Consider the following 23,475-nt stretch of genomic DNA (forward strand, 5'->3'; position numbering starts at 1 on the left):
AGATGAAGTTCAAGGCAACCCATTGCTCTTTTTTGTTTATATTCAGTCGACGTACTAATCACTTGCAGTAACTCAGCAAATATTGCGGGTTTTGTATTTTTTTTCCTTATAACCATCTCTGCAGGAAGAGATGGGAAACAGAAACAGAAACAATTTTAGAGTCAGATGCCCTTTCCTTGAAAATGACTCATCCAAAAGATTCAAGTCTAAGATAAGCAAGAGCAAGTTTGCTGATTTCACTGTCTTAGTGCTTGACAGAGAAAAAGATGGTTTCTTAGGTATCTGTGGTTGAAGGTAGAAAAATAAGTGTTTAAAAGACATTCCTAATGTCACTAGGCAATGTGTTCCCCAAAGAAGCATTGTAAGATGGCTTAATGTGACTACACAAAGTGAAGCATTTCAGCTGCAAAGATGCAAGGAGATTATCATTCAGCTTCAGCTGGTGACTTGTAGGCATTGCTCATTCGAAAAGGTAATTTTATTTTCTATTAAAGATTTGTCTCAGTATAAGAACACTAGCTAACTTGAAACGAGGTACTGAAATGGGCACTGAATTTTCTAGAGAGAGCATGTTAAAGCAAATTGGGAGCTACTTTACCCTTACCAAGAGCTCTTCATAGCTCCCATTACATTTGAGTGTCTTTGCACTATTGGAAAAAAAAATGCTTCCAATATCCCTATGTTGTCAAGAATAACTGTTTGTTCCATCTGTTCTGTTATTTTATTTTAAAGATGGGCAAACTGAGAGAAAAGTGACCTACCTAAGACTGTACACAAAGGTATGAGAGAAGAGACATGAATGAAGCAAGGCCTCCAGGTCCTAGACTAGGTCACTAGCCACTGGACTAAACATTTTATCATGATGAGTCTGGGAGATCAGCTAAACCTGTAGCTGCAATTCAGATCTTTTAGGTTGCTTGAAGACTTTTAAGGTAGGAAATGCAGCTTCTTGACTAATTATAAGCCTTGTTTGGTCTGAATGCAACTATAACTTTTATCTCAAGAATTTGAGAGCCAGTTGCTACTTTTATTTCTCTATATAGGAATAGTCTGTGTTGTGTGTGGTCAGGATGTTACTTTAGGACTAACACAATGTACTTCAGACTATTCTTTTTTCTTATTGTAATTTATATTACAAAGTAATACATGTTGCAGTGTGCATCTCGTAATTATACCCTGCTCCTGTTAAAAATGTTTGTTTAAAATTGATTGCATAAAGAATGGGAAAAATTATAATCTCCAGTTTCACACACAGAGGACTGAAGGACAGAGGGATTACAGGAGTATTTTAATACTGGACACCCATTGTAGCAATTAGAATTAAATCTTATCTTTGGCTCATACCCACATTTGAGTACCATGCTTCCCCTGTAGTTTACCTGCAGGTATCATCTGTGCTAAGGAACCCTTCAAAAGAAAGAAAAATTATGGGTGAGATTGTTCTATCAGAGTGTGTAGGCAGAGTCTGGCTTTTAAGATAGGTAGTTCTAAAATATTCATGTTTGGGGGGATTTATAAATTTTGAGATTAATCTCCTATTTCTGTTTCATCAGGGAGTGTGATCAATTCCAATGTAGAATCAAGAAAATTTCCAAAGGAGATTTGAACTTCTCTTTGCAGAAGGGGGTAACTCAAATCCATGTTTATGTAAAGAATGCATGTACGTGAATGCATGTTAAAAGCTTTGTGAAACAGTATTTGCTGTTAGCAAAATTTTGGAAGCCTGGGAYGCTTTTGGCAAGCTGGAATTCCGTTGAACAATAGCTTTACACAGGGCAAAAAATGAAGATTCCTAAAAATTGTAGTCTAGTTTTAAGTTGGTTGCTTTTCAAGGTGGAAAAAAACAATTTCTGTTAGTTTATAATTGCTTGTACCAAAGTACTTAGCATCTCCCACCAAAGTACTTAGCATCTCCCACACTTTCAGGGTCAGTAAATAAGCGCAACCTGACAAGGATAGACAGTGAGCTTTGTATTTCATCCATGGCTGCAAGTTATACTCTGATAAATGCAAACATAAGTGTTGTCGATCTGTCATTACAGGCATACACCTGTCTTCTGAAACAGCTTCATAACTATGTAATTTAAAACTTAAAGTGAGAGAGTGAGCCTGTTTTGTAGCTAAGTGAAAGAATTTGGGAGCAGAAAAAGCAAGATGAATGCATCTGGAGGAAGTTGTGGGAGCCCTAGTTCTGCAGAACCTACTGGAGATTTCTTCAAGGAACTGTGGTCCAAACTGAAAGAATGTCACGATAAGGAAGTACAAGGTAAATTGTTAAAGTCTGGGTTCACAAGAGAGTATTCGTTACTGTAGAAAAACTTTGAACCAGTGTACCACTCCATCTGAATAGAACTAAATAGATTTGTAATGTTTTATGTTATACAGGAAGTTGGATTGGATGATTACAAAAGGTCCCTTAGAGGTTTACAACCTAAGCTTGACTTAGCAGTATTGGATATAAACTATGAAAAAGTATAAATGATTTGCTAGATCAGTGACACGAAATAACACAGTGTTAGATGCCATTTATTTTTGCTTAGAAAATGTTTAAATGTTACGTTGTTATTAAAGGGCTATGGTTCAAAGTTTCAAAATGAAGTTTTCCAACCTAATTTTTTTCTCTTTTTTTTTTTTATTTCTTTTGGGTTTAGTCACTTCAGATATATTAAAATTGTGGCCTTGACAAATGTCTGCGTTTTTTCCCCTAACTTGTGCCTAATTACAGTGCATATCACAGCCTGTTGCAGGTTAAGATTACCAAAGAGAAAAATAATTATTTGATTTTTTTTTTTGGTGTTCTACATTTTCACAACAAAATCTATACAAGAGGTGCTTATTCTTTTACATTGTATTTTGTGACCTGTGTGATACCAGTTTTACTATCATTTGACTGTTACTGCCTTTCCATTTTACACTAGCATAGGAGATTAATAACATTCAAAGTAAAGATGAATTATTGCATCATAGATTTATATTCTTATTGTAACATTTTTTCATAAATAGCATTCATAAAAATATTTTGCTAAAAATACATGGTCTGAAATTAAGATTTGGTCTTGCAAGTGTAAGTCACATTGTCTATGCTTTTGAATGGAATTAGAACATGACTGAAACTTCACAAAGCCCATCCTTATGCATGAAATAGTATTTATTATGCTGGAATAAAAGCTGGTGAACTCTTGTGAATTAAGGACTTTAGTCAAACAAACACATCTTCATAGTCAGACTATTCCAGTGGCCTTGGTCATTTTCAGCAGCCTCGAGACAGGTCCAGGTCTGTCCATTTAGGTCTAGTTATAGCCTCATTTCTTAACAGTCCCCCCCAGGTTTTGAAAATTTATAATGCATAAATGTTTCATACCTCCCACTGAAAGTCAGAGAAGGCTTGACTCAACACTGCAGCACTGGGCCTTGACATTTTGTGTAAGTGTTGGAAAACTTCATCAGTTTGGCAGCTGAAAGGAAAGATGTACCAGGTAATAGCACTTTGTTTTAAAAATAGTTCATGTCATATGAARTATAATTTTATATTGTGTTCAAAAAAACCCCCCCAAATTTACTGCTTATTTTTATGACTTTTTATTTTTTTCTTTTTAATTCCTTATGGCTCATTCCAGAGTGGGTGTGATGTCAACTGCAGATAAACGCGGAAGTACTGACAGAATGGGATCTGGCAATCTMTGGCATGTCTGAACAGCAAAAACTTGAAAAACAAAAAGCTCTAATGCAGAGAGTGATGTTAAGTGACCCCTTCTCTAGTTTTTTGGGGGATATGAAGCACGTGATTCTAACATTTGGTTTTCTTTATGCATATGAAGATATTCTTTAGAATGCATGTTGGGTGGGGCCAGCTAATTTTGCCACTAGGCAGACTTTTTCATGCCTAGTTTTTTGTCAGTATGTCCCGCACTGTGTTAGGTAAAATTAGGTCTTGCATGATAACATCAAAGACATGCCTGAAGGATAGTTAATTTTTTCAAAAGGTGGGGATCCTCTTATAGAAAATGGTACTGGAAGATATTTTAGAAACATCAAACACAGACTTGCCTGGACTTTGCTTGTTTCTGAAGTCTATAAATAAGAATTAAAATTGACTCATGAGTTTCCAATCTAAATGTCAGCAAAAATATATTTTAAAGATGGTGGTATTAAGGGGAGAAGCTAGTGGTTGGAGAAAAGACTTTTTCAACGAGGTAGACAATGAACTGGACGCGGTGACAAATGTGGAATTCTTATTACAAATCTGTGAAAAGCAGATATATAACACATGAGTGTGAAATAGGCATATTATACAAATTAGAATATTTATAGAATATTCATATAAGATTTCAAACACGTCAAGTTTGAAATGGGTTTTATTGAATTTTCATATTACTTTATTGTAAAGTGTGTATTTTTTCCACCATGTTAGCTAAACAAGCACAGTCTTGCAACTTTTTCATTAGAGAGTAAAAGCTTTTTATTCTTTCAAACAGATCGCTTACAAAAAATATTGAAATTCCTAAAGCTGACTCTCTCCAGACAAAATAGCTAGCATTTTCTCTCAAATTCATTATGTGACCATGGGTAAGACTCCTACAGCTCTTTCCAAAGATGTTGAACATGGCTGAAGTCAACTGAGTTTTATGGAATTCGGAAGTGCTCAGAAACGCAGAATAGGGGTCATTAAAAACTATTTCTGCTTTTATTTCATACCTGTAGAATGTGTGGCATAGTTTTATATGTCACACAATTTAGAAAGAAATTCAGTAATATTGTTTGTAAAATGACTAGTTTCTGCAGGTGTTAATACTTGCATCTAGCTTGAAATAACTGTCTGGATCAATAGTGCATATGTGTCTTTTCAATGTCGTTCCTGAGGATACATTCGCATCTGAAGCTCTATACTAAAAGCAATTGTTGTATTTCAGCGTAAAAATGTGATAAGACAGTTTTGTGTAATAGAACAAGAAACAGCCAAATTCTTTTCAGTTACTCCTTTACCTCTGAAAAGCAGGAGATATCAATGAGGAAAAAAAAGCTATAGTTGTAGAAGTAGAGAAAAAATTGAGGAAAGCAATCTTTTTGATAGATTGCTGTAGGAAAGGAAATGGCCGGAGACTACTGAAAAGTAAATAATCATAGAAATCAGGGCTGGAAGGGATCTCAGGAGGTCATCTAGTCCATCTCTATACCCTTAAGGTAGGATTATATCTATGTCATTCCTGACAGAAGCTTGTCCAACTCGTTCCTAGAAACCTTCAGTGATGAAGTGCCTTCCCAGGCACTGTCAGTTTTAGTAAAGTAAACCTACTGTGTCTGAAGATTTATCAGAACAGAAATTGTCACATCCATTAATCAAAATATTACATGTACCTAATTTAGTGAAGTTGCAAATTTTATAAATGTTTTGTATTTATGTTAATCTGCCTAATGACAGTTTAAAGATAATCTCCATCATTTTAATATAGGCAATTTACTAAAGCTCTTATGAGTTTTAGATAATTTAGATTTATATAGTCTGCAGCTGTCTATTTCATAGAACTGTATAGTGAGAGAGGGGAAATCAATTAGAAAGTTGATTAGTAATGTACATAGTGTAGTTTTACATACATATGTATGCTCACTAGAGTGTTACATAAGGAAATCTTAAAATTCTTGCATACTGGTTAAAAATACTAAGAAAAAGCCAAGCTGTCTCAATCAGTGCGGTTGAAGCCTCCCAATTCTCCGGAAAAGCAAAAGAAAGAGATTACAGCTAATGTAGTAATTCAGTGCTCTTGGATACATGTAACAAACTGGATTCCGCCTTCTCATTGCAGTCATTTGAATTAAGGGAAAAAAAAAAAGGACAACCTTTAAGTAACTAGTTTGGTTCCTCCTGAATTCAGGTGAGAGGGGAGATAGTGTTACCTGTAGCACAGTACTGGGCCTTTTGAGCACTGCCTCTTCAATTCGTGGCTCAGGTTGCCAATGTTACAATCCTAAAGACTTGCTGAACAGACTACCTGTTCATACAGGAGATGCATTGTTGTGCAGCTTCATTCCTTCCGATGGGCGTGGAGCAGCATTAAAGCAGCACGCTTTATAGGGGTTTTAATTGCAGATGCCTAATTGACTTGATGAATAGCAACTCCTTAAAAAAAATAAACCCTCTTTCTATGCTGATCTGCATGACAGAACATAACATCTCACAGGTGTTGAACACTTAGAGATAAAAGAAATCTTGCTGTATTTCCCAAGAGCTGTTTTTGAAGTAGTCTCTGTACATTTTTATCTCATCATCTCACTGGCATCTTGTAGCAGTCTGTGGCGTGGGTTCATTGAGTCTTTGGCTGGCCTGTCTATTACTTTTAGGTGCCCTGAAAATTGAACTCTTCCCCAGCAAGTATTTTTCCCCATTGGGCTGTTTCCATTTGGGGGGTGGTGGAGGAGAAGGGAAAGAAATCTGTTTACTGTCTTACCTTGCATTTGCTGTGGTAAGGTGTAATACTGGGTAGGTGTTTTGGTTCAAATTCAAAATTGTCAGAATTTTTCTGAAAAATGCTCTAGTTTCATAAGTTTAGGTTTTTTTTCCCCAAAGAGACTAATTCTTTTGCAAGACACCTTACATTCAGACTGAAGTTGTTCACAACTTTGCACAGTTTAAAGTAAATCTAATATTACAAAAAAAAAATCTGTTACATTGTTTTCTGATGTCTAATAAAAATACCCATTGGATTTGTGCATAAGAAAATTTTACACAGTTGTAGTCTGATTGTTTCTGGCCATTTATTTAGAATAGTAATGGTTCTGTATGGGTAGCAACACAAATTTCTATAGTACTGTGGCCCACCTATTAAGCCCTGCCATACCTAAAGTACCTTTGCCTGCATGTGCACACACACCCAAAACAATGCAAGCAGATTGGTAAGTCTGCTGTCTGTCAGCTGGTGATTCCTGTCCAAGAGCATCGTTGGTATTTGCAAACTTTTTTTACTTCTGCAGAGGACAGGTGTTGTGTAGCTTTTGGAGTGTGGAGACCTTAGTGGGAGAAGGGCCACGTATGAGGTATCATTCTTCTGTCCACCCAAAAAGGGTTCCAAAGACGCTTTGGCTGAGAGGGTCTTGTGGCATACCTCAAATGGAGTATGTTGTGGTTTGTGTAGTTTAAAGCCTTAAATTATTTATTCTTAATAAGCTTCCTGTATGCATATACATTATAATACATTTTTCAATTCAGTGGTTGGATACTAGATTTCAAGTAAAGAATTATGTATTTATGTGTATATACAGATAGCACAAAGTATTATGTGTATACACATTCAATGAAAATACTTTAACGCTTGGTACTCCCAGTAAAGTATGGGCTTTTTTTTCCACAAAGAAGGTGTTTTAAGTGGAAGTGCGGGTGTTTAGTTTATTACAGAGTTYCCATTTCCCAGGGATCTTAATGGCTGTTTTTGCTTCCAATGTCCAGTAGAACATATCCAAGAAGTCCAGAATGAACCATTTTCTCTCCAAATCAATGATTTTTTTCTTTCTTGCAGATATCAGTGGCAAAAGGAAGGTTTGTTTATCGTTCCACTAATTTTGTTAAATCAAAATTGTTTAATACATGTTTTTTCCTTCCTCTTTTCAGGCTTACAGCTGAAAATATCCAAACTGAAAAAGGAAAGATGCTTGTAAGTACACATCCTGATGATCTAATCTATTAAAGGAGATTCTGAATGCAATTAACAAGCTGTAATACCTGTAAGATCAATTGAGGTTTTATGGATGCTTCCTTCATAGATATATACAACTCTGTTCACCTGAATAATTCAGCTGAAGTCATCTAAAGATGTACATAACTTTTTAAAGGGTGTGTAACCTGAACATTAGTCTTGCCTTCCTTGAACAAATGACTGGTAAGATTTCCTGTCTGTGATATTTTTAGGATGCCCATCAAGGATGCTTGACATTTCTAATATGAAAAATTATCAGGGAGACATTTTAAGATTGAGCTCAAATTTGTAAAAGAGAATTTGTAAGTGACAAGACAATATTTAAAAATTTCTTTTGCTAGATGTTTGTTTTTTAATATCAGCTTCAGGGCCTTTAACCTGGCTTTTAGATAGTCAGCAAAGGTTCTGGTAATAACCTTGCTAAATTTTGGTCAGTTCTCATACTTAAAGATGTTATGTGAGTCTTCTGCAGTCATTTTTTACTTGTTATCTTGAGTTTGTTCATTAGAAACAATTTGGAAAAAAAATTACTTGGGTATTTTCCATTTTGAAAAGCAACATAATTGTATGAAACATACTAAAGAAATAAAATTAAACTCTTCTGACCGTAATCAAAAAAAGGTGCATACTTATATGCCCAACGTTGCCATCTGAAGCCAAAGATACACAGTTTTATGGAGCCACCACAATGCTCTCAAGCGTAGTTTTCTGTGTTCAGATTGTGCTTTTTCAAAATTAACAATGTGTCTGTCATAGTCTAGCCATTTTTCTGCCTCATTCATTCCTGTTATGTGGTTTTTGCRGGTTTTTTGTTTGTTTTTGGTTGTTGTTGTTTTTTTAGTTTTCACCTGCATAAATAATTATCCTGTTTGTAGTTATGTTTTTCAAACAGTATAAACAAGAATTAACCCTCCCTTGGGTTAGAAAAATTATGTCATTATGTAGCCTTTTTTTGTACAACAGTAACTCAATAAGCTCTAGCATTTCTTCTATGAACTCCCCAATATGTTTATATTTATGGTTGGGAGGGAAACAAAGGTGACTGTCCATAGGAGTGAAGTCCCTTTAGTGGAATTAGTGTTTTCTTTTCCTGTAGCATGAAATATCTAAATGCATCTTAAAAATACATTGGCTTTTTGTGTGCTTTACTGTACTACAATACATACTTAACTTGCTGTTTAGTTTTTATTATCACTGCTCTTCAGTAATTATAACTGTCTCCTTTCTAGAAAATTTGTTTGTATTTGTTTTCATTTAGCTTTCATAGGAATTACCTTCAGTTGTGCCTGTGTTGCTGCCTTCCCTAGATATCTTTTCATATTTTATCCATCCTTTGTGGTGCTTGAGCCTCCTCTGAACTTCATTGTTTTATGCTCATTTCAGTTAAATAACCTCCCTCCTGCTGGCATTTGATAATCCACAGTAGCATTTTGAGCCTGCAGTGTCATGTTTTCCCACTTTTCAGCTGCATTCTTACCGATCTGAGCTGTGAAGGCTATAGACATTTGCCTATGGGTTTGAGTTTTGTCTGCATGGTGTCACTCTGATGCTTGCTGCGTGGGTGCCTCCCTGTTTTCTCTGTGCTTCCTGGGGATTGAAGGCTGCTGCAAAGCTGCCAGAGGATAACCGTGACAGCAGAAGGAACAGTTCAGGACACAAAGGGAAGGATTAATTATTCTGTTTCACAACATCCTTCTTATCCCAGAACCATAAGGATTTCCTGCATTCACCCCAAACCCACAGCGGGGTCTGCAATCCCAGCAGTACCCTTGTCGCTAATTCTCTGTTCCCCTACACGTGCATCTGCTTTGCAGCAGCAAGATTTGTCAACTTCTTTACAGCTTCTTGTTTGATGTCTAAATATTGCTGGAGCACAGTATATTGACAATTTGCAGTTGCTGTTCAGGTTTGTATAAGAGGTGACAAATGATACAAAAGAGATGTGGCAATAGAATCCCACTGCTTGTTTAGTCTGTCGGCAGATTTTCAGTCTGTTGGAAATATTAATTCAAATGGATTTTATAAAGCTTTTGAGAAGGGGGGGTGTTTCATGGAATCTTGTCAGATATTTCATTAAAATCCAAACAGCTTATCTATTGTTCATATCTTTTAAGACATGCTTACTAAACATTAATATCAATAATGCAGTACCACAAGCAATCTAGTTTTTTACTGAGCATGGGTGTGCTACTGGGGTTATTAGATGGCTTTCAGTTAACAAATATTCGGTGCTGTGTTTTATCATCACAGGATGCACTTACTCAATTTGGGGGAAAAAATCAGTCTGACACCCTTTTAGTTCTTATGTGCAATCCCCCCCCCCAAAAAAAAATGTGGTTGTTTCACTTTTAATCTAAAAGGGTAAACTATTGCTATTGTTATTAACTTAACCTTGTGTGTCATGAGTTGTTTCCACATTCTAAAAAGCTTATATGGATCAGTTCATTTTCTAGATGATGAATATTAAGTTATGTGACTGGACACATACCGCATGGTTTAATTGTTGTTTTCTGGAATCTTTCTACAATCACCACATTGTAGATACAGTACTCTTATATTGGAGGTCTTGTTCTCCTTGATGCTTCTGAATACCTGAGGTTTAATATTTCAGACTTGTTATTGTCAGCTGACAATGAGCTCCTTATGTTTTACTCCAGCATTGGAGCTAATGACTTGTAAATGCTAGGTTAGAGACCATTCATTATGAAGAGTGCCTTCATAGCCAAAAATGTCCATCAGGTATGTCAGCTGCTTTGGAATATTTTAAAAAAAGAAAGCGTTTTGTTCCTTCTGTCATTTTAATATCTTAATGCATCATTTTGCTAGATTTAGATGGAAGGGATGGAGTATTAGTATATGTTGTGTCTTTTTTATGAATAACTTAATGCCATAGAATWATGATATAAAGGTGGCTTGAGAAAAGTTTTTAAAATTGGATATATTAGGCTTTCTTTTAAGTTTCATAAACTGTGGAAAACATGAGGTTTTCCCCATAAACATCAGAAAAATATAGACCTCTCTTTTCTGGCTTTTCCGTTTTACCATTGCCTGCCTATACTTGGTTAATCAACTTTAAACTTTGTCTTCCCAAGTAGAAAGCACAAATGCTAAATGGTTCCTCATGCTTTTTATATTTAACCATTTTTTATGTTGTGTATGCAGCTTAAAGGCACAATATTGGTCTGGAGYGTAGTACTGGAAAATAACATTTCTAATTTTAAATTTCAGAATTAATAAAATATGTCTGGACAGTACACTGCAGAAACTTCTTGCTATTCCATTCACTTTATGAATGATGGTTATTAATTTCCTGTATTACTCTTAATATCCGCAGGATGTAAATGTGTTTGGATAGCATATCTTAAAGGGATAGTGCTTATTTGAAAGTATATCTGTGTAAAAGAGTTGTATCAACAAGCTAGTAAATATGGTTTCATTTATGTTATGTGTGTGCTTAGCAGCTTTTTGTCAACCAATTTCATGGCTTCCTTAAATAATGCGTCTCAAGCATGCTGAAAACAAACACCTGCATTCATGGAATATACAAAGGATACTATGGTAAAAAGAAGAGCTGGGAATGAGTTCTCAGAAGTTAATTATTTTCATGTTACATGGATTCAGCTGCTTAGCTTTTAATGAAAGTTGCTCTTTTTGTAGAGAAAACGTGTGTTTGTTGCTTACACCTTGTTTGTGTCTTGACACAGCACATTGTGATCTGATAATTAAAATGAAGCTAAAGTTGTGAAGTAGATGTTACTGATGCTTTTCCTTAGCTCTTTTGAGGAGGCGATGGTCTTTATTAATAAAAACAGTTCTGGCTTTTGGCAAGAAATTTCCTCTAAGCTCTTGTCCTGTTTCTGAGACATTTGGGAAGAGAGTTTGTTTCCCAGTATTCATATTCTGAGAAGCCATCTTCTATAGACTCTGGGAATTGCTGCCTGAGAAACTAAAACTCCGGTGGATCTGAAGATTTATTAGAGCTTTACAAACCTAATGTGGCTTGCCATGGTACAAGATACAGTTATTGCTAGGAAAGAGTATAATGACAGAGACCTGAGGGAGGAAGTTCCCAGTTAGTTCCCTAACAGCTCAAGTAGATAGTAAAGAAAAGTTCTTGAGTTTACATTCCCTGGAGTTGTTACTTGAATAGCATTAGCTTTTATGCCTTGACTGTAGTCAGCTGTATATTCGTCTTGAGCAAAAATCAGATTTATCAACAAAAATTGAACTCTAATATGAATGAGGAACTAACTACTCCTTTTCTAACTCAGATATTGTTAAGTTACCATCCATCAAAAACATTGGTTTCATTTATCCTCAACTTAGTATTTTTTGCTGATTATCAATTACATTTCCCAAGAATAAGAAACATACCAGAGCCATAATTCTGTACTGAAAAGATAATAGCTGTAAGTTAAAGCTAGAAGTAACTTTTCTCTATTTGATTTTAGGGATGCAGAGAGGCTTGAAGAGTTTTACACCAAGAACCAACAGCTCAGAGAGCAGCAAAAAGCACTTCATGATACTATCAAAGTTTTAGAAGACAGGTGAATTTGTGGTTTTTTTCTTTTATTTTTGAGTTTGTCCTGTTTCRTTTTGTTCTTAAAGACTCCTTTTCTAAAACAATTCAAATAGTGTGTTTTAAATAAAAGTGTAGAATTTAGATTTTTCTGATTGAATTACATTTTTGTTTTGTTATTTCCTAACTGCTAACATGCTTAGTGCAGTAAAGATAAGAGAAGTTAAATAGGTCAGCTTGGGAGGCAGAGGGTAGCCATTTTAAAGCATCTACTTTTACAAAAAAGGATATAAAAGTAAGTTTAATGTCAATCAAGAAACATCTAAACTGAAGACTGCTGGAACGTTTGGATAGGACAAGATCCCTTAGAAAAAAATACAAATACAAAAAGTAAAGGCAAACTATACAGTATACTTCAGAAGTAATTAACTAGGAAATCTTTCAGATTTGAGGGCCTTTTTTCATCTGTCTTTTTTATGTAAATTTAATCACCAGTTTCGTCTCTTGTATTCTTTCAAACTCAGCCATTCTGATTGCCTTTTGACCCCACTATGCTTTTCCCTTATTTGGCCCAGTTTAATCTGATATCAAAAAAACCCCAAACCGATAGACAATTACAGTGCATTTTTTATCTTTTAAAAACTTGTAACTTTTCAGAATGTGTATGTTAAATTTGTTATTAATAGGCTCTCAGAAGCCTGAATGTATAAAATGGCTTAATTCAAGGAGAGAATAMTGTGTGTTTATGACACAGATAGTCAGAAAATCGAGTGTGAAGAGGTGTTCAGTATTCTGCTCTTAAACCAAGATATAGTTTATTATTTCAGTTGCAGAATTGGAAACTTTAGCTACTTTATTTGTGCTTCATGGGCTAACAGTGGAAATGCAGTGGAACACTTAACAGTGGAACTCTTAACCAATAGGTGTCTTATTTGGCAGGCAAAAGACATTCTGGTTTTCACTTTTGTAATACCGTTAGCTTATTGTTGCTAAAAGAAAAAAATACACTTTCAGTTATCTGTAAAATGAACACATATTTCGTAGCAGGAATAAATGTGTCAGGTAAAATGGACTAATTATACAAAGTCCTTTTCTGCCCAATGGTATGCTTTAAGCACTGGGTGGTCTAAACCATGAGAGACAGTGGAGGCTATGCCTCACATGGACATTTGGATAAGCTGCTAAATATTTGTGTCTAGTTATTAACTACCTAGATAAAGAATTTCACATTCACTTGGTATTGGTTACAGACTGACCTTATTTGTCCTCTTAATTTTACTGCTTTGCTTTATGGCTAATAGATATCTTGCTAAGGCATAATTCTTAGATAAAGCAATAATTATAGTTATTTTGATTTTTATATATGCTGGAATATTATTGAAATGTCTGTTGCAAGTTCAAGAAGAAATTATTTGTTTGTTTACATTTGTTTGAATGAACTGCTCTTACAAATTATCATTCCTATTTCACTTATATCTGATGGAATGCTTATTAAAACCCCTTACAAAGGCTCTCAGTGGCAGAGTGTAGCACACTCCACCTAAGATATATACATTGTTTAAGAAGTATCTGGTACTGGCAGTCATTTGTGCAAGCTATGGTATGTGTAGTATCAGGTCGTTCAAAAATCTCAAGGTATTGCTGTGTCAGTGTATGTTAGTGATGTTCTGCATAGTTTTTAGAAACTTTCTAGTTTTCATTGTTCAAAGAGCCAGTTAACTATTGATAATCCACTTCATGTATGACAATGTTTTCATAACAGATGTACTTTCTCTTAATTCTCTTGTAGATTAAGAGCAGGATTATGTGATCGCTGTGCTGTAACTGAAGAACATATGAGAAAGAAACAGCAAGAGTTTGAAAATATCCGGCAGCAGAATCTTAAACTTATCACTGAGCTTAGTGAGTTTTATCCATGCATCTGAAGACAAAATTTGTAAACTAATGCTTCATGAATTTCTGTGAAGCCGCAAAAGAATCCCATCACACCAGGCAGCTTGTAGCCAGTTCACTTTGAAATAAGGAGCTAGTGCGTATGGGAGAGGAAAAAAATAAACTAATTGTTCTAGTAAACATCTGTGTAAGGTTCTAGATGACAAGAAGGCAGGATGCATCAAATCTTTTCATGAAGAAAGATGTTAATGCTCTCTTTATCATTAATTATTTTGTAACAGTGAGTCATCTTGCCTCACCATTCAAGGATGAGCAGGTATTCAGTGAAATGTAAATTGTGGGAAATGACAGACACAAACTGGCTTTTCAGTGTTTGATTAAATTATGGAAATACCAAATTCTGTATTGATACAGATTATATCAAATTGTCAGGACTATTAATTTTGTATATTTATATCAAGAATATTCAGAAATCTTGTGTTTAATGACAACAACAAACAGAGTACAAACAGAGCTTTTAAATTAAGCTCTGGGTCTTAAAAATCAGGATGATACCTCTGTTGGGTACAAATCATACTGACCACTGTCTGACAGAATGTTAGACTTCTATGGACATTGGGTTGAGATCTGTGACATTTTCYGTGTGTTGCCTCAACCAAGCAAAAAGATCAATAAAGAATAATCCAGAGGTAAAATATGCAAGAAAAAACTYGGAACAAGAAAGTGAACATTAAAATGAACAAAAAAGGTGGGAGCTTTCATTCCACTAATTTGAGACAGTATGGAAAAAAAGGCTGAAGGTAACAGAATAAGTTTGTGAATTGTAATGAATTGAAAATTAAGAAAAATAAAATCAAAGATTTCTAACCTCTCTTTACTATTAAATTCCAAAATATTTAACTGATTTTGTAAGAATAGTTTTTCCTCTCTCTCCAGCTAGCTGGTTGTTTCTGTGGCTAAAAATATATTCTAATTATTTTATTCTTCATATGCTGCCTTCACTCTGAAGCAATTTTGTCCCTGGAGCTGTGTAAGCAATTCAGTCATCTTTACAGCCCTGGCTCACTTATACACACATGGACAAAAGTAATTAATGATTGAATGGAATTAATATTGTAATCCAATAATTGTGATACCTTTGTCTTTTTTAACTATCATTTTGTAACCTTTTTAATGACTAACTTGAAAATTAATTTTGGTAAACTGTTGGATGCAGGGGGATTGTGGTTTTAGAATTGATTCTGTTTTCTTAAAGGACCTAGCAAAATCAAATATAACATGCTGCTACCATGTGTGCACTGATTTTTTTTTTTTTAATATAAATTGCAGTGAATGAAAAAAACAACTTACAAGATGAAAATAAAAAGATATCTGAACAATTCCAGCAATTGCAGAAGCAGTTGGAGTAAGTTGAGGGGTTTTTGTTTGTTTTTTCCTTTTTTTTTTCCCCCCCTGTTCCTCAATAACAACTTCTGGGAATATAAAGGTCAGCTTTTTTTTTTTTTAAATAAACCTGAATTTGCTCTTAATAGATTGTCAAATGATAGTCTACTGCCACTTTGTATTAAAAATGGAAAACTAGCATCTTGCTAATGTACAGAAATTTTGCTCTTTTAACTGTGTGCATAGGGGGATTTTTTGTTTTTGTTTTTTGCAAAGGGTAACAGAGATACATTTGTCACGGAAATTCTGTTTTGATGATTGTTCTAAATTATTTTGGTCTTTGTGCATAGTAAAGCCTTACTTCTCATTCTTTTATTCCTCTGTAGACACTTTGCCAATTCTTTCTTCCTAGGATGAGACTTTAGGAAACTACTTTATCCAATAGTCAAGCAATTCCAGGATCTTCTGATACATTTTTGAAGTAAATTTATAATAATTCTACAATTAAAAAAAATCTCAGTAAATTTTGCAAGAAACCCATAAAAATAAAGAGCAACAAATTGACTATCAAATTGTAATCTGATGGGATAGCAAGAATGTGCCACGTAGTGTTGTGGTTAATATACAAATATGTTGCACTATGTAAGGCAGAGGTAGTACTTGTTTCTTGTATAGCTGTGGTCTGACATCACCTGAAATTTATTTTCATTTTGGGTTTGGGTTTGGGTTTGGGTTTGACTGGAAGCAGTTGCGTTACATGGCAGGAGAGGGGGAGAATGGAGATGGAGAGGCAGACTTGATCTGTGAGGCTTTTTCTGCGTGTAATTTTTTCTTTTCTTTGTCTGAAAACATGCTTGATACAGGAGCAAGCAAATTCAGTTCATGGTGCCTGCGGTTCTATTCCTTAGTATTTCTCAGTTGCTCTCCCATCTTTTGTACCTTAATCATCCTTTTTTTTCTCCTGTTTGCATTTCATCTTGTTGAAATGATATTTTTTAATACCAATTAGTAATAAACTTCTATATGCCTTCCACTGTATAATTGCCATTCTATAACGGGTCTCCTATGTAGCCTGACAGCAGTTAGGAAGTAACATTAGCAAAATTAATTTACGCTAGACAAAATCATGCAAGTTTATTACCTTGAGCCCCAGTCTGGCAATTTAGCTTCCAGTAACCATCTCATGGTATATTGGCCACTGTAGGAAAGTTGAAAATTATGAATGTAACATTAAGTTATTTGCTCAGTATGCTAAGTATTTATTTAAATGAGTGCACAATTGTATGGATTAACAATGATTAACAAGGATAGTCTTGCTGTTTTTAATATATCCATTACATTTAGTTGTTTCGATTGAACTATAGTCATGTTGCATTATTTAGAATGAATAATTCAGATCAATGTAACACCATCACACAGGAGTGAGGTAACAGATTTTATCCAGTGCATGCCATCAAGTAAGACTGCAAACATCTAATTTCTTTTGTTATGAAGATTTTCTATTCTAGAAAAAAATCTGAGTGTCCCTTATAAATAGGAAGTAAACCAAATTTAGGAAGAATTGTACTATCCAATCCTTTATCAGATTAGAATTTCATTATCCATGGATGGAAACAGCATGGAAGTTTCTTCAAAAATCTGTTATGGGATCTCAAATAAATGTTTTAGTAACTTAGAAATGATTTGATGCATATTTATAATGTATAGCATATATGGCAGCTTCTTCATTTGTTTGGTTTTTGTAGTGGTATTTAGGAAATACCTCCTGGTTGACATAGAATAAAGATGCAGAAAAATATATTTATAGCAGGCTAATTTTTCATGCAGGGCCACATGTGTTCGTAAATTTAAATAGAACTCTAGCAGCTAACTTCTATTTATACAGTTACCTTGCAAAGGTAATGTTTTACTGTTTATTTTGCTTTGTTTTTTTTAAAATATTTTCAGTAGATGGTACAGCTTTACAGTTGTAGTTTCTGTGTAAACATTCTGGAAAAGAGGAATTATAAAAACACACATTAGGATTCATCAAGATTTCAGAGAAGCAAATAAATGCATCAGTGTTTTTCATTAAATATTCAAAGTTAGTCATGGTAAAAAGCCTAACTTTGCAAAAATTCTTTTGACTCGAGCCAGACAGTATTCCATGGTTTTCCATCATATTAGTAACTTATTCTGTATAAGATACTGTGGCTTACTTTAATGCTAGCAGAAATATATCCATATTTCCTTCTCTTCTCTTAGATCCAAAACCTTATATCCTTCTCTTTATAGTTAGGAAGTTATCTTTTGGCCCTTGTTTTCTTTTGAGTGTGATAAGGAAGAATGCTACTAAAGAAAGATGGTAAAGCAGGCCAAGTTAGGTTTCCTTATGTTTTTCTTCTTACTGCCTCTTCCATTCCTCATTACCACCATATGACAGGAGCAATGGTCTTACTAAGTACTTAACAAACTACATGTAACTTAAAAGAACTGAAATAAATACTTTTGTTCTTACATCCTTGCTCTATCTGTAAATTTAGATTTTGGAGAGAAAAGACAGTCATTTGTTGCACTGATTTTTATATACTGACTCTTCAGTATACTGTTAAATTTGTCACAGAGAGGAAAATAAAGTTCATAATTCATGTCATGTTTTTGCGTTACATTATTTTTCACACTCTTCTGTAGAGAGCCTATGAGGTAGGTAAGAGGTAACATCAAAGGCTCTGGAGAGGGATTGTTTTTAACAAAGTTCTATTCATTACTATTTAAAATTTGCTAAAAGCTTTTGTTTTGTATTTGAAGACAGTTAATATTCTAGAAGTACACAGGGACTTCCATACTGGAAGAGACCTGGTAGTCCATCAGCTCCAATTTTTTTTCATTGAAGTAGTACAGGTTTCAGAGAAGAAGCTGGAAACCTCACAGTTCCTAGTTTCCAGGAGAAAGTCTTCCATAATGCAGTAGTTAGATGTTGACTTCAGCTGTGAAGAACAAGGGTTGTATACCATTCTCAGGCTTGATGGAGCAATTGTGAATTTGCTGTTAGATGTGTCTGAAACCTTGGTTACAGTATTACTTTTTTATATTGTGATGTTATTAAGATTACTGTATTTTCTAAATTTTTGCTTGCTTAAAACATATGATTGTCCTACTTGCTACAACTAAAGCTCTTCATCTTGCTGACTTGGGGTTTTATTTAACCTTTTAATTTTGTCTCCAGAGAGCAAAAGCAACAAGCCGTTGAATTAGAAGAAGGCGTCATTCCAGATTCTCCAGTTCTGACTTCTTCATTTTCTGTGGTTAATCGTATGAGAAGGAAAAAAGAGAATAGGCATATCCGATACACAGAACATACACACCCAGATTTGGAACTTGCTGAAACCAACAGTGGTAAGAGTATTGTATTTGTGCTTAGTTTTGGACCGGGGAGGCTGAATATTGATTTCTTTTCTAAATNCAACAATTTCGGCACTACCGTCCCCGCACAAACACCGGGGAGGCTGAATATTGATTTCTTTTCTAAATATTCCAACTAAATACAGATGTTTCCATTTTGCAACTTCACCGTCATTCCCCAGAAAGGCGTCTTCTTTCAAAAGATTTTCTTTTTTTTTTTTTTTAAGGAAGGACTAAAGGAAAAAAATGACATATAAATATGATTGCAAGGAGGAAATCTAAAAAAACCCTTGCTAATTGTCTTTTGTGGGGGTTGGGGGGGGCTTTTTTCCATATATGCTATAATATATGACCCAGTGGAAAAAAGGTTTTAACAGTAACTGTTATACCAGCAATATGTTTAAAGCTTGTCTTAACCTCCTACTTAACCATTCCCTCCTCTTATTCATCATCCATGTATACATGCAAATATATTCCAACGCCTATCTCTTCTGCAAATCCAGACAAAAATATGCTCAGGTTTGACTTGTGTGCGCACCTTTATCACCACCTAGTGGAGAGTGAAATATATGTCTTGGCTCATTCAGCCGTTATCCTGCTATCAAAGTGGTACTCCTGAAACTGATAGGTATCTAATGCTAGCACCTACATGATGTTTCTTTTTCTAGTTCTGATATGCTGTTTGCATTTGTTTTGTGTCCTTTAGTATTGTGCACATTTAATTTAATCCAAACTTGGTTCTGTATGTCATAGAAATAACTATAATGTATTTTAACCGTAAGAAGTATTTTTAGGAAATAAGGGACTTCTTGGTTGTATTTTAATGATACACAGGAAATATGATAAATAATCCAGGTGCTCTTACCATGTTAATTTATTTCTTGTAGAATAAAAAATATCTTTTAAAAGTATATTTGATTAGAAATAAGAAAACATAAGACTTGACTAAAAGTTTCTTTCCAAAAATAAAAAAGCACAATTGTGGGGTGAGGAGGGTGGGTTATTTACACCCTTTATTTTACGCATCTAATTTTGGTTCTGTGAATAATTTTCTTTCCTTTCTAAATATACCTATTTCTATCCATTTTCTGAATTAAAAAAAACTTSAGCTACTAAATCAAACCAAAGTAAAATACCTAAGAAAGAGGCTATAAGTACCTATCACAATATATAATGGTTATGAAAAGCTGTTGGTGTCCAGCTGGAAAGAACTACACAGCATAAAGAAGGTTGTTTATGTTTCAGATATCAGGCTTTTTGCTTTTTCATTACTTTAGCTGATGCAGGAAATTATTCTCCTGGACAGTTTATTCTTTAATCAGTAGTCCTGCTGCCATATCAAGAGGTAAATTGTAGACTGACTATTTACTGTATGTGCATTCAGTATAGAAAGTGACATAATAATATGTCAGCATTAATTTATGGCAGAAGCTGACTGGCTGGGATCATACCTGCGAGAGAGAGGATTAACATGAAAATTTTGTGAACAATTTGTCATAGTGATACCTCAGAATAAAAAGTCAGATGTGCTTAGTTTAATGGATCTATTGACATATTAAAATTCATSTTCAAGTGCTTTTAAGATCAGGGTCTATATTTAAGCATAATTATCACAGAAGGCTATCTCATTTCACCCTGTGAAAATGTTTATACATCATCTTCTAGAGTTTGGAAAAATTCCACTGTGTTCCACTCAAGTGAACAATCACCATGGAAAGGAGATACTAGTGGCAGACACTTGTGATCCACAGCTGTCCCCTGTGCCAGGTAAGTGTATTAATACCTTTAGTTTTAATTCTTTTCAAAATAAGGACAAGATATAGTAAAATGAGGGGTTATCAGCTGTTGAGATTCAATTCATCATCTGTCTGAACTAAGGAGCCAGAAAAGAAAATTATTTTCAATAGCAGAATTTCTGCTGGAATGCATATCCTGTAAAATTATATAATCTAGTGGACTAGCATCAGGATTTAAAAACTAAGAAATAAAAAGAAGCCCAGTGCAACTTTTGCTACTGACTTCTTATATTTTGGGTTAGTCGCCCAATTGTCTTATGTCTGATTTTTTAACTGTAAGGTAGAAGAAAAATATTCCAAGAATTGCATTTACTGTCTGAAGTCAGTATGTAACATTTAAAAGTGCTTTTGTTAATTATTCCCTCTTTTGCAATTGTGAATTGATATTGCTGTCTTAAGTCTTTCTTCAGAAACCAGTCTTTGAAAGCTTATGTAACATTTCAAGAATTTTCTATGTTGTTGCTTTTTCTATGAAGTTTTTGACTACAGGTGACAGGATTTTGGAATATTCGTGTAGGTCAGGGTCGTAGTGATTGTAGTTCTTGTACTTCCCCATCATATCACTTCTCCCCAGTTTAATAAACTGAAAGATGTTAAACCCCTAAAAGAAGAGAAACTCATCTCTCTTCACTTTCCTAATAAACAAGTTAGAAGAATAATTTTAAGTGTTACCTAGAAAATACGCAACACAGTTCACTATAAATATACACTGTCACACTTCCACTTGCTGTTCTCGGACGACTCATGCCCTGGACTGGGAGTTTGAAAAGCAACTTTTACTTTGATTTGTCTCTATATGTTGATTTTGGGGAGCTGTATCCAAATAGGAAGTATATCTTCCTCTGATACAGCTCTTCCTTATCGTCAGAAATCTTTCTTTTGTCTCTCTCCTCCCCTCACTGCTTCCAGATTTGACTTTGTATGGAACAAGTCAACCTATTTCCATAATTACCAGATTTTAATTTGTTCTAGTTCAGTTCTTTTTTAGTTTTGAGTTTGTATTATCTATATGAGTGGAGTAAAATATTAGAATGTATGTATAACTCATTGAGCGAACTTCTTTCTACCCRCAAAGATAAACAGAGGATCGGAGGCTATCCTGTTCCAAGACCATCTTTTAACTTGGCTGCAGTTGTGGCAGAAACGATTGGACTTGCTGTTCAAGAGGAATCTGTAAGTGATATTCCCAAATTTCTCATATAAACAGCTTTTTATGCCAGTTGTTTTGTAAAACAGTATTTTACTCTTGCTTTAAAATTCTGCAAAAGTGTTGAAGCCCAAATAATCTCATTCTGGTCTGCTTTTGCTCATTTATTACAGAATTGCTCTAGCAAAAAGGAATACAACTGTGCTGACCTGCCCAAAGGGAAGGGAATTCCCACCTTGTAAATGTCTTTCGAGTTTGACTAAGACAGTGAACTAATCTTAGGTCTGCCGGCCTCTATTTGTGCACTAATACAAGTTTGAGACACTAAAATTATCTGGTGATGAGACAGTTTAGTGGCTTAGATTAGATTATTCCATGTTTTTGCTTGGTTGCTGCAGTGAAGATGGTAGAATGCATACTACATACATTTTTCTTATAAATAGAGGAAAATTTATGTCTATGTGTGCATTTGAATGAAAAAGTTTTTGAATTTCTGTAAGTCATCTTTAAAATTTCCTGGTGAAAATTTCATCTCTTCTTTAAATGTTATTATTTTTCAGAGTTTTGAATGGTTCAATTTGAATAGGACTTTGGAGTTCTTATGTGCAAGCCTAGCATATGTATAATTTTTAATTCTATAGCTTCTCACATTTCCCTTCTTTGTTTTCTTTCATTGCTTGCAAGGAGTCCCAGAGTGTACTGAGTCATCCCACCACTAATACTGTTATGAACCAGGATCCAGAGAGCATGCAGTCTGAAGAGTCAAGAAAACACCCAGCTTCTGAATCAACAAATGATGACAACAGTTTAGGGTGTGTTTCTSCTTGGTTAGAATAACATTGTTTTAAACAGGCTTAAATGAACTTCTGGGTTTAGTAGAACTTAAAGCTTTAAAGCAGTTTGTTTTAAAGATATAGACGTGGAAAAAACTAGATATTTTCATATTATATGAACTTCTTTCAAGTAAATAAGTTAGCATTAGAAGAAAAGGAACTATAAAATTGCGAAACTGTGGACTTTTTCTTCTCTCTCAAACTTTTGATATGGGCTTTTGATATACAGCCTCCCACCCTCACTGATTTCTTGTTATTGAGAGGTATCTTCTGAGGTCCCTAAACCTGGGAGTAAGTGGCCTGGGGTGAGAAAATGAACAAAAAGCTTTTCTTCTGCTGACAAGATGTCATATCAGTGGGCTGTTGCTCTTTCCACCCTCTTCAGGGTGTTGTGGCCTAAACTGGATTTWTTTAGCACCCATTTGTCATCTTGAAGGACAGGAAACTACTTGAAGTGTGTGTTGGAGTGTGCGAGAGTACCTGAAAGAAACTTGCAGATTTTTGCTTCATTTGCAGAAGGTTAGAGAATCTGTTGTTGCGCTGATAAGATCTATATAGAAACCTAGGTAGGCTTCTGTATCAACCTTTCCTGCTTTCTTCCATATGACTGCACTGAAAGGTGAGAAGCCCTTTGGTAGGAGAGATTCCTAGGTGGGCTTAATTCTGTCCTTGATTCTCAGTTGAATGTGGAATAGAATTTGACACCACACTAAAATAAAAGACTAGGTTTGTGTTTGCCTGCCTTTTACAGTTCTTCTTGCAACAATACTCCTAGACCAAAAGTTTCTCTTTTCTTTTTCCTTCAGTTTTCAGTTACTACTAGCAGGTCTGACAGGTT

The 23,475-nt window shown here is 34.8% G+C and overlaps 1 protein-coding gene across 8 annotated transcripts in view; it reads left to right on the forward strand.

The window, feature by feature from the left end:
* RBBP8 (RB binding protein 8, endonuclease) overlaps nucleotides 1–23,475 on the forward strand; it is a 38,519-nt gene that overhangs the window by 1,350 nt on the left and 13,694 nt on the right. For 2 of the 8 annotated variants that reach the window (XM_026058622.1, XM_026058625.1), the window contains exons 2-13: nucleotides 337–472; nucleotides 733–932; nucleotides 1,554–1,660; nucleotides 2,043–2,266; nucleotides 7,601–7,643; nucleotides 12,137–12,232; nucleotides 13,994–14,106; nucleotides 15,427–15,502; nucleotides 18,686–18,855; nucleotides 20,527–20,628; nucleotides 21,733–21,830; nucleotides 22,489–22,616. In XM_026058622.1, coding sequence (XP_025914407.1) covers nucleotides 2,155–2,266; nucleotides 7,601–7,643; nucleotides 12,137–12,232; nucleotides 13,994–14,106; nucleotides 15,427–15,502; nucleotides 18,686–18,855; nucleotides 20,527–20,628; nucleotides 21,733–21,830; nucleotides 22,489–22,616 — 938 coding nt within the window. In that variant the 5' untranslated portion in view covers nucleotides 337–472; nucleotides 733–932; nucleotides 1,554–1,660; nucleotides 2,043–2,154. The remainder of the gene's footprint in view (nucleotides 1–336; nucleotides 473–732; nucleotides 933–1,553; nucleotides 1,661–2,042; nucleotides 2,267–7,600; nucleotides 7,644–12,136; nucleotides 12,233–13,993; nucleotides 14,107–15,426; nucleotides 15,503–18,685; nucleotides 18,856–20,526; nucleotides 20,629–21,732; nucleotides 21,831–22,488; nucleotides 22,617–23,475) is intronic. The other 6 variants (XM_026058623.1, XM_026058628.1, XM_026058629.1 and 3 more) reach the window with 6 other exon arrangements.

The sequence above is a fragment of the Apteryx rowi genome, unplaced genomic scaffold (assembly GCF_003343035.1).
Source record: "Apteryx rowi isolate R43461 unplaced genomic scaffold, aptRow1 scaffold_149, whole genome shotgun sequence".
Lineage (NCBI taxonomy): Eukaryota > Metazoa > Chordata > Aves > Apterygiformes > Apterygidae > Apteryx > Apteryx rowi.